Below are 17033 nucleotides of genomic sequence, written 5' to 3'. Positions count from 1 at the left end.
GAAACATATTAGGGTTAATACTGCTTGATTACCTTTCGTTGTAATGACATCTGTATAAGAGATTATAAAAAGGCCACTGTATCCAATAGAGGGCTAAGTAGGTGAGTGGCTGTTGCGAAAAAATGGGGTCTTTTCCTTTCCTAATATTTCTTTATCCTGAAGCATTTTATCTCAGGCATTGTGTTTGAACTGAAATGATTATCAGGGATTACTTGGGTCCTAAAGCTTAGCCCCCACTCTTGGAGGCAACAAAGTTTCATACTATTTTAATAAAAAGATGAAACTCTCTTAATTTAGCAAATTCTTCAAGACAAGGTAGCTTTTTTTGTCCCACAATTTCTCACAGACTGCTGCTCCAGAATCTCAGTAGTAAATTGGTCTAAAATCTTCTAATTTTCAGCCTCAAAATACTTGGGACTAGTCTGCACACATTTGCTCATCTGCTCTTATCTTCAACGGTTTCCTTCTCTTGGGTGTTTAAACACAACAAAGTATTTGCAAAGCCCCTGTACAAACTTTCTCCGTTTGCATTTTCCTAGATCCAAGCTCATTCAAACTCCCCTCTTAGGCACGCCTCTACTTCCCAACCATTACAGCCACCTTATTCACATCATAAAGGATGTATACAAGAACCCAGCTGCTTACCAAAACAACACTAGAAAAAGCCACACAGATGGAAAAGACAGTACTGATTAAAACACCATACTCTGTGTCTAGGTATATGAATCCTACTCTGTGTTCAGCTACAGCTGAACCTCTTAAGTAGAAACAGGTCACTATTACAGTTCAAATCCATAACAGAATACCTTAGCAACAGGATATTCTAGCAACTATACACTTCAAGTAACCTACTGTTGTTTTCTTGAAGCATATTATGACCTTATGCTTAAATCAAATATTCATTATATTCTGTTACTCAAACACTGTGACACAGAAAACGGCTGAGAATGAAATACTAGTGTACAATAAAACAAACTACTAAAAACCTCAAAAGCTAAACTAGACAAATCACTTTCTATATCCCAGAGAAGTTCCCTTCCCTTTCAGCCTTTTCCAAACAGCGAGTACATCATATGGTTGTTTCACATTTTCATTTGGTTCAAAATTATACCCATCAGTTATTTTCATCCATTTCACAGGAAATGCAAAATTTCCGTGGTGTACTAGAGAAAAGGTGTATCTGAGAGTCAATAGTATTCTTATTCCTGTGCAGAGAAAATGGAGGCAATAATGAAAAACAGTATCACTCAAACCATCAAAATACTTCTAAGTAGTTTTGTTATCACAATACTTAAAATGATTAGAACATTTCTTGGACAAAGAACCCACGAGATCTCAAGGTAATAGCTTAGGATAGAACTGCAACCACCATCCTCTTGTCTGAGTTCAATGGGATACAAGCCTTCACACTTTAATGCAAAAAAATATGCCCTGTCCCACTTGCTGCCCCAAGACCTTGCATCCTCCCCTCACTTCTCCTGTGGTGTTCCAGCAGTGAGGGCAGGCTGCAGGAGAGGAACACCTGCAGGCTCTACGCACTTTAATTCCTCTTTGCTAGACGGAAGAGCCCAAGCAGAGAAAATCATCCCATGACAGGGGAAGGAGGGATGAAAACAAACTAAAATCCTCAATATGCAGTGCAGAAAAGGACTAGACTGAATCCAGTCACATTGCAAAGAACATCCTGAAAGCCACAATACTACTAGCACTGATCATCACATTATACATTGGTACTGAAAATACCAACAACTGCACTACTATGCACAATAACTGTACTGATGATGTACAAATGGAAGACAAAGTTACAAAAAGTTTAAGTGACTATTAATATGAAAAATAATGATTCCAATAATGACCAAGACCCTTTTGAACAGAAATAAACTTTTAGCAACTTCATCACATGGTATTTACAACTTAAAAGTTTGGAGACATTTTTAAGCAACCTGCAACTCTACTGTTAAAAAGATTAGACAACCTATGTGGTACTTTAATGCTAACATAAACCGACATGAATCTGAAGAGGTACAGAAACTCAAAACCAGATAATGTAAAATTAAGTCCCTGCAGAACAAGGACTCTTTATGAAGCCATGCTTCAGTCTTCTAGATTCAATACGAACTAAAGACAGGCGTTCTATTCTCTCTTAGGCATAAAGAAAACTACTTCTATGTGTACGTGGAGCTCTTATGATAAACTCAGAACAGTTTTCACCTCAGGTGAATACCCAAGATGTTTCAACTCTAACACCTACTACATCTTCTAAACTAGTCAATGCATTCTGACTGAAAAATTTAATAAAAAAAATAAAGAAGCACACTTAGCACTATTATCTATGAACTGTCAATCAAATGCATGGCCTGATCAACATAACCAAAGGCTTAACTATTTCGGATTGCATACTGCTCAACCAATATACAGAGAGAATCTCTTCAAAGTTACCTGGAAGCAAGTCTGCAAAAAAAAAAAAAAAAAAAAAAAAGTTACACCTGTGTTTTTCATCGCTGCCAATTATGCTGAGATACATTAACAGATTTTTGAAGACTAATATTGAAATTCCCAATTTACTTCTTGCTTGCAGTGTGTTTATGTCAGCCAAGAAGTCAAAACAGTAACAGAGAACATAACACATCTGGTAAAGTAAAACTACATGACTAATGTTAGTACCATAAATGTTGCTTTATGTTGCTTTAAAAATTTCAACAAGAAACTGGGATTATTATTCCAGTTTTTATCTCCACATAGCTTTCAGCGATGGAAAGGCATCCTGGAAATACACGCAAATTAAGATTTCCCCCCCTTTTTTTTTTTCCTAAAGGAAACATCAACTAGGATTTCTCTCTCTCCTGGCCCTTCTTTTCTCCCGCACAATGCATGCTTGCAGAACTTAAAACACATTAAATGTCACATAATTAATAGTTTATCACTGTCGTTCCAATCAACTCATTCATGTACTATTGCACTGTAATTGTTCCACTTCCCAGCACACCAAAAGCTATCATCACTGCGTTTACACAAAGCCAGTCTTATCAGTTTATTGTATTTAGAAGCGTTTAAAGTTTATCCTAAGATGAGAATATGCCTCAACAAAGCTGCATACTGTCAGCTAAGAAACTATCTCCTTATTTATTTCTCTGGTAAATTGTATGGAAACTTTTGACTAAATATTCAGACATTTTACCGGCAAAGATCTCTTTCCCACACCCTTTGTGAAAATACCTTTTACGACCTTAAATGACAGTAAAATAGGTAACTACCTATTTAGGAAAGATAAATTACACATTTTAATATTTCATGTCCAAAACGCAAATCAGGGCCAGATGTGCTATTTGCGAGAGCTAAATTACTGTATCAATCAATAATAAATCACAGGAATGTGCAGACATTTACTGGATGTTTGACTGAAAGATGTTTAGCAAGACGTGCATGTAGCAATTCAAAGCAGATTTACAGCAGCTTTCCTCAAGTTGCTTAAAGATGGGCAAAGTGGTAGCCAAAATCCGGAAGCTAAATAAAGATGCTGCACCCCTGGTTCCCTGGAATTCACTGCACAGTATTGCAAAGGAACAGAATACTATTTACACAACTGTACGTGAAATTGTGTATTTATTTTACATGGTTTTCTAGAGGACTGACATCTGTGGGGAACAGCCTCAGTAATCACAACGAGCTATGAACCCTTCACACCATCACTGTTGCTATTTTCAGTGATCCACCCTGTTTTTGCTACAGTAATCTTGGCATCATTATGCTATTGTGATGCAATATTTATCTGTTAGATCTAGTTACATCCAGACTACCTATCTACCACTATCTATACTACCTAAATCTCATGTGGAACTTCTGTAGCCAACACCTAACCCACCATTTTTGAGCTCTCTTTTGAAAATTCTCCAATCGCAAAACAAAAAGTCATTTGAGATGCGCAAACATCTGGACCCCTGTGAATCATCTGTTCTCTAAAAGGGTGTGTGGCCACGCATAATCACTGCACCTTCTTTCTAACGGTAATCAGGTATGAATAAAAGTGTGCGAACTGCAGTGGTTAGCACAAAAAACACTGATGAAAGCAGTACGCCAAAAATCACCTTCAAAACATGTTTATTAACAGAGTTTTGTTTCTCAGCTAGAGAAGATCCTCACCAACCGCCAGCATTAAGCTACAGCAACTGCTTACTGTTTATGACAGCAAACAAGGCCCTTTAAGCCTAATATTTTTAAAAGTTGTTTGAATTAAGTTAAAGGTACTAATAATACCTTGTGTAATGACAGAACTGAGTACTGAAACTTCTGCTGACAAGTCACCTGCTAAGTCCAAGACTAGCATTTTGGTATAATCCCGAGGAAAGATTAATTCTAGAATATTTTTAGCCCTAGGTTGAAAGTAGACAGCGCTGGCTATAAACTGAAAAGCTGGTGGAGAGTGGGTAAGAGAATACATGCAGAAAAAATTCTTCCTTATAATCAAAACGTGGTGATCAATTATTCTTATCAAATTCACGGTCGGGAAGAAAAAACTCCAGACGCACTGAACAGTGTCACTACTACAGCTTCCACAGCAACCTCAGCTTCGGAATCGGAGGCATACAGAAAATCAGGAAGTCACAATATTGCTACATCTTTCATGCTCGTTTTGCAACACAGACACCACTACGGCAAATATGTGAAAGATGACGAATAAATAAAAAATGGGTTCCGAAACTGGGCAGTCACAAAAATACGGGAGGGGGAAACGGAGTTCAGCTTTAATTCTTGCTCACCATTTAATCTGGGGGACTCTCTGCATTTTCTTGGTGCGATTACACCGACTGAGACTTGAACTGTCATTTTCGTCCACCCTACAACAGCGGTAACCAGAAAGGGGCAGCTGGGGAACGCCAGCAACTACCACCTCAACTCCTAGGCTGGATACAAGCCTCGAACATGGGCTTAATAGCAGTTGCATAATAGGACTCCAAAGGCCAAGCACTCCTGCTGCCCCTCATGCATCTCTATTTCCACAGGAACGAGAGCGGAGGGAAAGATCTGGACAAAAAGCGAGCGCTGCCCCAGCGTCACTGTTCCTGCCACTAACAGGCTGGTTATTATGCAGCAAAGAGGAGGAAAAACCCGACACCTGGCGCGCAAATATGCAGACACCCGGCGAATAGGTGGATCCACAAAGAGATCTCTCGCCTTTCCCGTTCCCTTCCCCGATAGGCAATCCTGGATGGGTGTGCCAGGAATGGGATATAGGGGGGAGGAGAAGAAAAGGGGTGGGAAGTGGTTGCCGCTTGCTGCAGCCAGCCCGAGCGATGGTTAGGTGGTTAATCATGGTGGCTGAGGAAACGTCGGGTCACTTCTCCCCCTTCCGCCTCCCGTGTTAATAGCGAAGGTGGGCAGCGCGGCGCGGCCGTGCCACCGCCACCCGCCGAGGGGGGACCCGGACCCCGCACGGCTCGCGCGGACCCGGCGGCGGCGGCGACTCAGGTGGGTCCCGCGCAGAGCATCCCGCGCCCCCGCGCGCCGCGGGAGGGGCCGGGCGCGGGGCACCGCCGCCCCCTCCCCCGCTCTGCCCGGTGGCGCACACGCCCGCCCTGCACTGCCCGCCGCCCGCTCCCCGCGGGACTCACTTGCCGATCACCTCGCAGAGCTCGTACACGTCCTCGAACAGCACGTCGTCGTCGGCCATGGTCCGGGCGGGGGGGATCTGCCCGAGAGGCGGCGGCCCCGGGGAGGGGGGGCGGGAGGGAGGGCGGAAGGGGGGGCCGCGGGCACGGTCCCCGCCGCGCGGCGCGCTCCCCTGCCGGTCAGCGCCGACCGCCACCACCTCGGTGAATCCCAGCCGCTACGGCAGCTCCCGCCGCCGCCGCTGCCGCCGCCGCCACCACCTTCCTGGGGCGCCGCCGCCGCCGCCCGCCCGCCCGTCCGGGGGCTCCCGCGGCCGCGCCGGGACTCCCCGCTCCTCCTCCCGCGGGCCGCAGCCGCCGCTCCCCGCGCGTGTCACACACTCCGCGACCCCACCTTCCTCCGCCCCCCACCCCCCTCCCGCCCCCTCCCAGCCGGCTACTCCCCGGCGGCACCGGGCGGGCGGGCAGCTCCGGCTAGCGGGGCGGCGCGAGGTCCATGGGGGACCGGCGCGGCGCGGCGGGGAGAGGGGCCGGCGGCAGGCGGCAGCGCCGTCTCGCTCCCTCGCCGAGCGGCGGCCGCGCGCTCCCGGGCGGGCGGGCGGGGGGAGGGCGCGCGCGCCGGGAGGGAGGATAATAGTGGGAGGGGGAGGGGCGGGGAGTCGCAGGCGCGGCCGCCGATTACGCTCCCAGGCGCGAGGAGGAGGCGGCGGCGCGGCGGCCGCGATAGGCGCTCGCTGTACGGGAGGGGCGGGCGGGCGCGCGCCCCCAGCCGCCGTCACGCGAAGCCGTCACGGCGCGCGCGCGCGCGGAGGCAGGCGCCGGGGCCCGCGCGCGCCGGCAGGCCGAGCAGGCGCGGCACGCACGCACGCACGCGGGGGGCTGCGTTCGCTTCCGCTCCCTTTCTCCCCACCTCCTCCCCCCGCCCCGCCAGAATCGCGCGCGGGGCCACGCCCACCGTCCGTTCGGGGGTCGGGGCCTGGGGGGTGGTCGGGCCGGTGTGCGCAGGCGCGGGCTGGGATGACGTCATGGCGCAGGGAGGGGGCTCGGCGGGGCGGCAGTCGGTGCCGGTGGCCGTGGTGCGTGAGGGCCCGTGAGGGGAGCGGCGGCGGCGAGCGGGGCCGGGCGGGGCTCGGGTGCCGGCCCGCGCTCTCCTCCCCGCCGCCGGCCCGCTGAGCGCCAGCGGCCCGCCCGGGGCCGGCGGCAGAAGGAGCGGCGGGCGGCCCGGCCGCGGGGGAGCGCTGGAGGTGCTGGAGGGGGGGTGCTGGAGCGGGGGCCGGGCGGCGCCGGCAGGTGCGGGCCGGGGCGCGGCGCTGCCCGGGGCAGGAGTGCGGCGCTTCGGCGGCGCGCACGGGTGGTCTGCAGCGACGGGCGGCCCCGCTCCGTCCCGCGGACCCGCCTGTAGTAATAAAGATCCGCCGTGCAAAACTGGCCTTGCAGAGCTTCGTCGGGGGCGGTCAAAGTGCTTGCTTTTATTTCGTTTCCTAGAAGCTGTCGGGTTTTTCTGGAGCGCGATTCGAACCCTCTCTTGCCAGGAAAACAGTCATCTTACTAGCCCTGGAACTAGCGGCTTAAAGAACCTTTTGGGAGTACCCTCACGTACACTCCTCCAATTGGCAAGTAACTGGTGGCTGTCGTTTTTCTTAATAGCTACCTAAAACCAGTGATGTCAGGTGAATTTTGTAACACTGAGTATTTACCTGATATGATGTGTTCCATGACTTTTAAGGCGCTGCACAGAAAATTACGTACAAAAGGTACATGTAAGCTGCACGTGCATGCTTCCAAGTTTTGAATTAGGTGGTTTGTAGGAGAAAGCAAGCAAAGCTCTTCTGAAGGATTTAGGAACTGTTGCAGTTTTTGCAAAGCATTTATTTTTGCCAAAGTACTTTAGCACACATGCAGCTTCTTAAAACTCACTAACAAAGGTAATTGTACGGTTGTTCCCCACACAGACAACAAAACTGTTGAAGCAGAATTATCTGATTAAATTGTTTAGAGGTTAGCTTTAAAATGCAGAGCTGGTAACAGTTTACCAAGAGCATCTTGTTCCTGTCCCCAGAAGAATTCAAAAGAAAACAATAAATTGAGAAAAGCAGCAAAAGTAATTACATCTATCTCATGCACAATGGTAGTCTATAAGGTGAGCGACGTTCTGGTGAGGCTGTGCTCTATGCCATACAAACCTTTAAAAATTATTAAGACACCATGTGCTATTTTCAGATTGCAAACAAAAACCCCAGTATATTTAGGTTGTTCACTATATTTCACACAACTAAACATGTGCGCAACCATTTTTTCCTTTTGCGGGGCCAGCAGGCTGAGTACCGCACAGCCCTTACAGTAGTAAGTTTTAGAATATGGGTGAATGTTTGTTTATGTTTTGAGCTGGAATTGCCATCTTGACTATATGCGCAGCCATCATTAGACTTAACAAAACAATACCAAAATGCACAAGGAAGAAGAATACTCATGAAGGATCCTTACTTGAGCTGAGGCAAATGCTTTTGCCATTCTAGCAGCATTACTTGACCAAGGTCTCGCCTTCCTCTGGTTGCCAAGGGCTCAAAGTCACACCAGCCTACATCACCTGGATGTGACAGATGAAACTGAAAACAAGGAATACCAAGCATAATACCTGGGGCGCTTTGGGCCAAAATATTGTAATAGAACAAACCCTTTAAGAACTTTGGAGGGCAGTTAGGTCCATTTTGGGATGACACAGCACATAAATGTGGTTTTCTGCTAATGGATGGGGTCTCGGAAGCACAGGTTGAAGAGCTGGAGTTGTTGTGGCAAGGTAGATTCTTGGAAATCACTGAACAAAAATGGACTTTTACTAGAAGAGGTAGTTTGTTCCCTAGCATCGAAGGAGGGTAGTGGCTACTTTTTTGTCTGGTGGGCTGAGCTTCTAGGTTTATTTTTTTTTTCTCCCCCCCCCCCCCCCCCCCCCCCCCCCATTGTGGAGCAAAGATGACACACTCTTTAGAGCAGCTGTAGCATTCATTGCTTAGGCTGCCAAGAAGCAAGGCAAATCTATCAAAGCCTACAAACATGGCAGTTGTCCACATGGAGTGCAGGAGGGGAGTGAAAACTGGTGCTACCTACGGTTGAGTTGCATGAGAAGAATCTGTCTGAACTAGGATTTGTGTGCAGATCTGTATCGTAAAAAGTTCTGTACTGAACCAGCAAAACCAGTGAGGATACCACTACATCAGCAATTACTAGAACAAATGAGAACTATGCTGTAACTCTTTCAGATTGAATGGGCTGGAGAAAATACGAGCATTAATTTGCCAACATCCAATACCCAAAGAGTATGACCATCCAAGCAATGCATAAACAAACATCCAATACCCAAATAGTATGACCATCCAAGCAATGCATAAACAAACATCCAATACCCAAATAGTATGACCATCCAAGCAATGCATAAACAATTATGTTTGTGATCATGACTTTCAGCCCCCAGTTTGAAAGCAGTCATTCCCTTTCACAGGCAGGCATTCTTGATTTTCACCCTTGTATCCAATGCATCTCCTTATAGATTCTGGGTTTAATTTAAAAGTGTAAGGTTAAATTCTGAAATAGGCACATCCAACAGCTCATTAAAAAGTATGTAACAATAATGTTTGACATACAAGCAGAAGAAACCTTACCCTTGAGACTTGGAATGATTTACTGGCAAAAGTAATGGTCTGAAAACAGTTCAGGGCATCAGTCGTTTCAGGGCTGGGAGGAGGACTTCTTTGTAGGGAAACAGCAAGAAAAGGACACGGATTGTTCACAGGAAGGAAATACTTTACAATCCCTAGTAACCTTCCCCAAACCACTGCACACGTTTGAGCTGCCTGTCTGTGAGATTCTGAATTGCCAGGCCAAGGTGGTCTATTTTTAGGCAAACCACTATTGTTGTTTGATTCAAAAGTTTGTTTTAGAGTCCTAAAAAATAGCTGAGAGTGGGCTTGGGCACTAGAAGAAGCATTTCTTAAAATTTTACAGGGTTATTTGGCAGGGTGTGCATCTACAATCTGCACACTGTTGGTGAGCCACAGGGCATGTCAGCTGTTCAAAGGTTGTTTATAGAACCATAGTTATCAGTTACATCCAAACAGCCTCTGTAGCGTTTTAATTTAAAAGTGAGCTATAAAAGATACATGATGATGAACAAGAAATTCTAACAGCTTGACAGGGTTCTGTAATCCAAAAGATGTAGGAAGCGCCAAATTCTGTGCCTCAGATTCTGAGTATAACAGGGACCCCTGGGTATTAATTCACTCCCTCTTACAAAGTTTGAGGATGATACTGAGACTGAATATGAGTATGATACTGTTAGTACTTCATAGGAGAGAATATGGGAGGCCTACCAGATTTCTGACAAACTGCCATATTTTTAGGTGTGCAAATTCTATGAATTGAAAATAGTTCGCATTTTGGGCAACAGAAGTGTATTTTGGTTGCAATGAAAAGAGACAATGTTTTGATTACGACAGACAGAGACATTGTCAATCCTTGTAAAAAAATGTCGATCAAAAGAACTCCAAAAAGCTATCAGCCAACCCTGAATAAGGCTGTAAAATTACACCAGCTTGGAAATCTGCTGTGTGGCAGGACAGTCTGCAGCTGCAGAGCTCAGGTCTGCACACTGCACAAGTCACGCCACACCATAATTAAGAGGGCAGGTTTTCCATGAATGTGAATGCGTGTCTTAACAGGTGAATGATGTTTCTCTAGGAAGATAAATCCCCAGCTTCATTTTTCCCCTTATTGGAGGTTTTTTTTTAAGTTCCTCTGTGGTGTCTGTTCTCTATTATTCAGTGAGAAGTGGACTTTCACTGCCACCCTTCCTCACTGAAGACACTATCAGGGCTCTTTTCTGCAGACCCCTATCTTCAAAGGACAGTTGGAGTTTATCTCTGGGATCCGTACCTTGCTCCCATCTAATTCTGTTGAAATTGGCCCCCAGGTTCAAAAGTTGCTGGGAAAGATACAGGCTTGTATGTATATGTGAACATGGCAAAGCATAAATATTATTTCCTCAGGCAACCAAGAGCTGCCTCTTTTGAATGAGGAATTCTTTTTTACTGCCCTTCAGACATGGTGACCACATGCCCTTTGCCAGACACTCAGCCCATACTGACCCAGCCACCCAGCTGGAGAAGTGCCAGGTCAAGGAATCAGCCAGGTCTTGGTCAAGGAATGGTAACTGAAAGAGTCATGTTCCTCATCTGTAATTAGACCATAGTCATATTTAAACACAGATTACAGTACCACTACTGAAGATAGGTAGCTTGTCTGATACTGCCAAAGAAGCTCACGGTCGCCTTTCAAAATTGTTTTCCAAATGTGAAGCAGTCCCAGGTAGGAATAGCTGGCAACATCAATAGAAAGGGCAAAACTTAAAAAAGTACACAAACCCGTACTGAATGGAATTGCTTTTTTAGCTATTCCTTGCCATTCTGGTTATTTTTCCTTTCCTTGTGTACTGTGTATTTGTGAACAATCTTGATTGGATTACTGGAGATGCTTATTTCTGTTCTCCCCAGTTGCAGCTTTTCTGTGTTGATGGGTATGGATTAAATAATAGGAACTGTGGAGGAAATCTCTCCATGATGCTTTTATTGAAATTTTTTAAATTAAAAAGATCTTACAAGACGTACAGGGGATAAAACCAGGTAATAAAAACAACTCAAACTTCTGGTTATCTTTCCACCATTATCCTAAACAGAAATTTGCAACCATATGCCACAGTCATGCGCCTATATACAAAAAAAATAATTAAAAATCACAGCATAAGGACAACATAAAAATGTTATGTACTAGCACTGAAACAACAAGAAACGCTCAAAAACCATTTATATTTTCCTTTCATATTTCTTCTTTATTTGGGCATTTCTCACCGTCTTGCTATCTCTTGTAGGAATGTATTAAGTTCTTTTGAGTAGGTAGGTGCCACCCTAATAGGAACTCCAGAAGGGCCCCACAAAGAGGAGTAAGTGCCCAGAGGAGATTTGGTGTAGATGAACGGCAAGGAATACTGCATCTAGAGGAAATCCTCATAGACACCATCCCTGCATGACGCTGAACTTGGAACTCGCAGTTGCGGTTCTGGAAAGAACCTTCAGACTCACCCTGGCAGTTCTTTGAAGCTGTTGCTGCAGGGCGCAGTGACGGTCAAAAGGAGCCAATAAAATGTTGGGCATATCAGGACAGGCATGAAAACAAGATGTCATTTTGCCTCCACATAAAGCTCTGGTGCACACACAGGTGGAGAGCTGGGATGTTTCAGGCCTCCCTGTCTCCAGAATGACACAAAGGAGTTTGCAAAGCAACAGAGACAAGGGCAACAAAAAGAAACCAAGGATGAGCCATCTGCCTTGCCGGGAGAGGGCAAAAGACTGGGACTCATCAATTTGCAGAGGAGACACCTGAGGCAGGATATGGTCAAGGTTTACAAATTCTTGAAGGTGGTTGATAAGGTGAAGGCAGAACCTGCTGTTCACTAAATCCTGCAATGCTAAAACTAAGGGATCCTCAGTAAAACAAGTTGGAAGGTAGTTTGGGACAGGTACATGAAAGTACTTTTTCCAAAAAATTTACACACACACTGGATAGTGAACTTTGAGAACTTGCTGTCACAGGAGGTGGTGGACACCAATAGTATCAGTGGGTTCAAAAAGGAATTAGACCATTTCGGGGATGACACATCATTATAAACCAATACTGGAAGGGGTAGACAGGGGTGTGCCATGGAGCATTCCTAGTACAACTGTAGATGCTGGGGAAGTGGAAGGAGAACTGACTGCAGATAGTGGCTAGGCTTTCATGCACTTTTTATCTCCTGGCACTGCTCTGTTTTCATTTTTGAAGGTGTAAATTCAGTCTTTCACTACAAATTATGCAGTCAGCTTCTCCACACTCAGAGGAATCACAAGAGTCAGCATACCTGGAATGCAAAGAATATCCTTACCCAGGAGGGCCATGTTACTGATCGCAGCCTGTCCTCTGTTAGGTAAGTAGGGCTAGGTGGACTCATTAGGGCATTTGTTATATTCCCAGCCTTTTAGTTTCATCCTGCGTTTCATTTTTCATTCCAACTTTGTCCTTTATTTTGTCCTCATTCTGCCACCAATTTATTTTCCAAACCCTATTTATGAGGTTTGAGATGCCTATTTTTTCTTACTGCATTTCCCAGATCACTATTTCTGTTAATGTGCAGTAACACAATACTCACAAGGTTTACAGCTGAAAACTTCGAAGACACAGCTATGGGTTTACACTTATACTGTAGCCTCAGGGTAAGCCAAGCTTACCACATTTTATAACTTCAGAAGAGAACACTAATTCTGTAAATAATTATTTGCCAAGTATTCAGTCTTCCTCCTTGTCATCCAGCTTTTTTTTCTTTCCTCGTGGTTTTCTCAGCCTACTTTCTTTTCAGATGGGGTATAGCTTCACAGAAGAGAGCAAACACACTCTGCCTGGCTACTTAGTTACTTCCCACTTCCTTCTCCCTCTTTCTTATGCTTTCCCTTTCTGAAGTATTATGCTGACATTGTATGATTATTCATACCCAACTCTGAGGCTCTTTTATCCTTCAAGAGCAAAACCACCTGCAATAGAAGGAGGTGGTATTGACTTCCTGATTTGACCTGGCCAAGTTACCATCGAGAAAGCTTCTTGTAAATCTTTTGCTTGCAGAAATCCAATTCATAGATTGTTTGCAACAGATCACTGAAATTGAGCAGGCAAAAAGTCCTAGAGGGCAAAGATGTATGCTTTTCTGTGTCCCGTGAAATTCTATTCAGTTCTGACAGAGGGAGAAACTGGGAGAAAAATATCCTTTCTTCCTGTGGCTTATGTTGGCAGCAGCACTCTGGCAGCCACCCAAGGGGACCGGCCGTGGGCATTCTTGTCCCAGGAAGCGTCCACTGCAGGCAGCATTGTGCTCCAATCCTGACACTCTGGCTAAGGCTAAAAAGCTGTCATGAAAGTGAAGTTTGGAGACAGCAGAGAAAGAAAAAGCAAAACTATGTTCTGTAATAGCTCTCTCTAAACCCAGCATGTAGCGTATCTTTGATCTCTTCCTTTATGGGCTCAAGAGCACCCTTATTTTTAAGAAATTTGAGCCACACTCCCCTGATGATCACCTCTTCGCTGCACATCGTCCAAATCTCAGCAGAGATTTTTATGAGTAGCTTGGGGCCTTTTCATTTAGGAGGAAAAAAATACCCCCACAAAGGCAAAATCTTTTTTTCTTTGGGAAAAGGCATTTGTGCGCTATGTGTGAAACTATTTAGGACTGCTGCCCTATTTTGCTCTCACTATTGGAATGTCAATAGAGAATGTAACAGATGGTGGGAAGAAGTGGAAGGAGGATCTTGATGCTAGGACAGGAGATTGACACACAGGTGAACAAATTGTTAGTTATCTTCTAGTAAAGTGTGATCCCTGGTGATGCTTTGCTCACTGTTAATACATGAGGCCAATATGTTCAGCTTCGGGTTTTTTTGGCCATCAGTGCTTATCTGGATACAAGACTTCGCCCTCAGTTTTCTCACAGCTCCAGGTGTACAGCAACATCAAATGCATCACTCTGCTCCTTCAGCAATGTAAAATCCATATATTATCATAGAAGCAGAGGAAAACCAAGGATCATGGAAATATATAAACATTTTTTAAAGAACTGTGAATACCTGTTCTAACTTAGTATGTATTTTATGGATGATCACTCCTAGTCAGAAGCTCTGTCTGATGCTGGTGATGTCCTTAGCACAAGTAACACAAAAGCATCTAGCAGAACTAAATTTTGAAGATTATATTTTTACTGTAAATTAAGGAGGATGAAGCTTTAGGAGTAATTATGTCTTCTGTGAGGAAAAGAGACAGACATAACACTTCTTGATGAATTCCAAGTTCTGCTTTAGTTGCTGTAGAGCTGAGCTCTGGATGGATGTATTGGCTTCTTTAGAATGAAGGTAAGAAAATTAGGGCTCTGATGATGATGAGATGGGGATCTACTTTAACATCTCTTGTCTTCCCCAGCCTATGAAACAGATAGCTGTGTTGCCTGTCACTCATACTCTGTAGTACCCAGTGCAGTGGGTTTAGGCTAATTAAAGCCATCCCTTCTGGGATTCTGGGGCAGTTTCTGACTGTCTACTCAAACCTCTGTGCTGTAACAGGCACAGGAACAGAGAAGCATCTCTGAGGACAGCCCAAAGCAGGAATGCACACTGGTGTCCTCAGCATGCTGTCACTACGTGTCATTCAAATCCCTCAGTCTCCCTTGCTGTTGGGGTTCTCTTTGAGGAAGATTGTTACAAATACCATAGTGTCCATGAGATGCTCCACACCCACAGGCTTTGGGTGTGCCTTTGCTCAGTCATTACAGTTTTGGATAAAGGACAGCTCTTAGACTGGAGGCTCAAGTTCAGTCAAAGTAACAGATTCTTTCAAATAAGAGCAAAAAGGGATCAAGCATTTTCTTGTTTCAGAAAAAAGGAGATGCTATCTAAAAAGCTTCTAACATAGCATAGATATCTAACAATTAACTGCTAAGTACTTACTTATAGTCATTGTCAGAACGACAGGTAGATCATACCATGAGTGGAAAAGCTGTGACTCACTACCAGCGCTTACGCCTGATGGGGGTTGTGTTGTCTCTCCTTTGGTGCCTTGGGTTGGAAGGATGAAGATAACCACAAAGCAGATGTGGCCTGTACCTGTACCTGTCCAGAAGCATGTCAACTCAAGAATGTGGAGGGCATGCACACCAGGAATGGAATATATAGAGGGAAACACACTACTACTGCCTCTGCTGCACCGCAGCTACAGCCACTGCCCGGCTAGTCAGGTAAACCAAGATTTTGACACGTGATCATTATTCTGTTTTCTCATCTTGTGAGTTTCTAATATGAATCATCTCACGTAACTTTAGGTAACAGTGGTACAGGTAACTGCATCTGAGCTAGTTGTCTGGCCTTCGTTTACAGCCAGTCAACAGACAGAGGCATTTCTGGGGCAAAATCACTCTGGATATGCTGGGGAGGCAGTGAGTAGCTCCAGCACAGTTCCTAGGTTTCCCTTATAAAAAGTAGGAGGATTTTTCCTTTGATCTTTCAGAGGGGATGCTTTAAATTATTCCATTAATATAGTAATGGGTGCCCTAAAAGAAAAGGAAAAAATTGCTAGCTTTTAAAAAAGGAGTGAGAAATATGTTATTTTTTCCTGGTCTGGCTTTCATCTTCCACAGAAGTTAAAAAGATGTCTCCGCTGTATGTCTGGGTTGTCCTGCGACCAGCTGGCACCATGGAGTTTGATAGGGATCTGCCTTACTCAGACCGTGAGCTCTTAACAAGAGCAATGCACTTTGGAGCTTGTATTTAACAACTGATTCAAGCCAGAACCTCTTAAAGACATGGTTCTCAGCAACTTCCCTCTGCATCCTGAAATTAAACATTAACATAATAAGGAAATTCAGATACTAACTTAATCTAACTTAATGAACAAGCACACGTTCAATTAGTCTCTGAGGTACTGTGCACTGATTCATGGAATTGGAAAAATCTCCCAGAGTATCAATACTCTTGCTGTCAGATGGCAGCAAGTCTGTTAGTTCCAGTTGCGCTGGGTCCTGAAACTAATTCATCTCAACCTGCTGCAGCTGTTGGCTGTCAGAATTTCTCAGGTAAAATGGCTGTGTTGGTACTTGTCCTCTGGAGAAAGTGTCACTTATTTCTCTGCATATGTCCACCTGGTATGTCAAGTTTGTCTCTGACCACAGGATATTTCTTGTGATATTATTGCTGTTTGCAGTCATTGCTTCTCATAGATATTCTCACACTTTTTTACAAAAATGGTGACAGCTCCCAGTACCTCAGATGATGTTTCCCTTTTACCTTCCCCCTACCCTGTCTTTTTTCCCAGATATCTGCTGGTTGCCCTGGCTTTGACGTGAGTTCCTACTAGGTGCTCAAGAGCAGGCACTCTTGTTTTCAGTCTTCTGTTGAATAAAATGTCAGCAGTAACAAGTCACATTACGTTGGTACCACTCTGTTATTTAACAGTACCAAGTGTGAATCAGAACCGGCATCCGTTCCTGTATATTCTTTAACATATTTTCTGCTAACCTTCCAAGGCTGCAGATAATGGAGGGTATGGTTAAATGACTAAACATATATTTCGTAGCAGAATGGCTAAACATGAACCTGATAAATGTCAGACATTACTATAACAGGTATACCAGGCCTAGCATATCGAATCAAATCTGGGATATCATATTTCCAAGCTGTTATGTTTTCTAGCAACACTATCTGAGGAAAATGAGAATACTCTAAATACATATCTAGGAGTAAGGGATTGCTGACTCTGTATTTTCCTTTCCAGCCAGGACATGCAAGTTTGTTTCTCCTTTGCATTGGGAACAAG

General features: G+C 44.9%; 1 protein-coding gene, 1 long non-coding RNA gene and 1 other non-coding gene across 22 annotated transcripts in view; 1 reads left to right on the top strand and 2 right to left on the bottom strand.

The window, feature by feature from the left end:
* CASK (calcium/calmodulin dependent serine protein kinase) overlaps positions 1 to 6023 on the bottom strand; it is a 226378-nt gene extending 220355 nt beyond the window's left edge. For 12 of the 20 annotated variants that reach the window (XM_037376854.1, XM_037376851.1, XM_037376860.1 and 9 more), the window contains exon 1: positions 5610 to 5714. In XM_037376854.1, the coding sequence (XP_037232751.1) occupies positions 5610 to 5668 (59 nt within the window). In that variant the 5' untranslated portion in view covers positions 5669 to 5714. Of the gene's footprint in view, positions 1 to 5609 lie in introns of all 20 variants that reach the window. The other 8 variants (XM_037376848.1, XM_037376853.1, XM_037376858.1 and 5 more) reach the window with 4 other exon arrangements.
* Positions 5202 to 17033, top strand: part of LOC119143062 — a 58699-nt gene continuing 46867 nt past the window's right edge. The window contains exon 1 of the long non-coding RNA XR_005102568.1: positions 5202 to 5466. This is a non-coding gene — a long non-coding RNA (uncharacterized LOC119143062). The remainder of the gene's footprint in view (positions 5467 to 17033) is intronic.
* Positions 12467 to 12623, bottom strand: LOC119143913. The gene has a single exon (XR_005102881.1). It is a non-coding gene; the product is annotated as a U1 spliceosomal RNA (small nuclear RNA).

The sequence above is a fragment of the Falco rusticolus genome, chromosome 2 (genome assembly GCF_015220075.1).
Source record: "Falco rusticolus isolate bFalRus1 chromosome 2, bFalRus1.pri, whole genome shotgun sequence".
NCBI lineage: Eukaryota > Metazoa > Chordata > Aves > Falconiformes > Falconidae > Falco > Falco rusticolus.
Note: the sequence above shows the minus strand (reverse complement) of the source record. Positions and strands in the feature narration are given on the sequence as shown.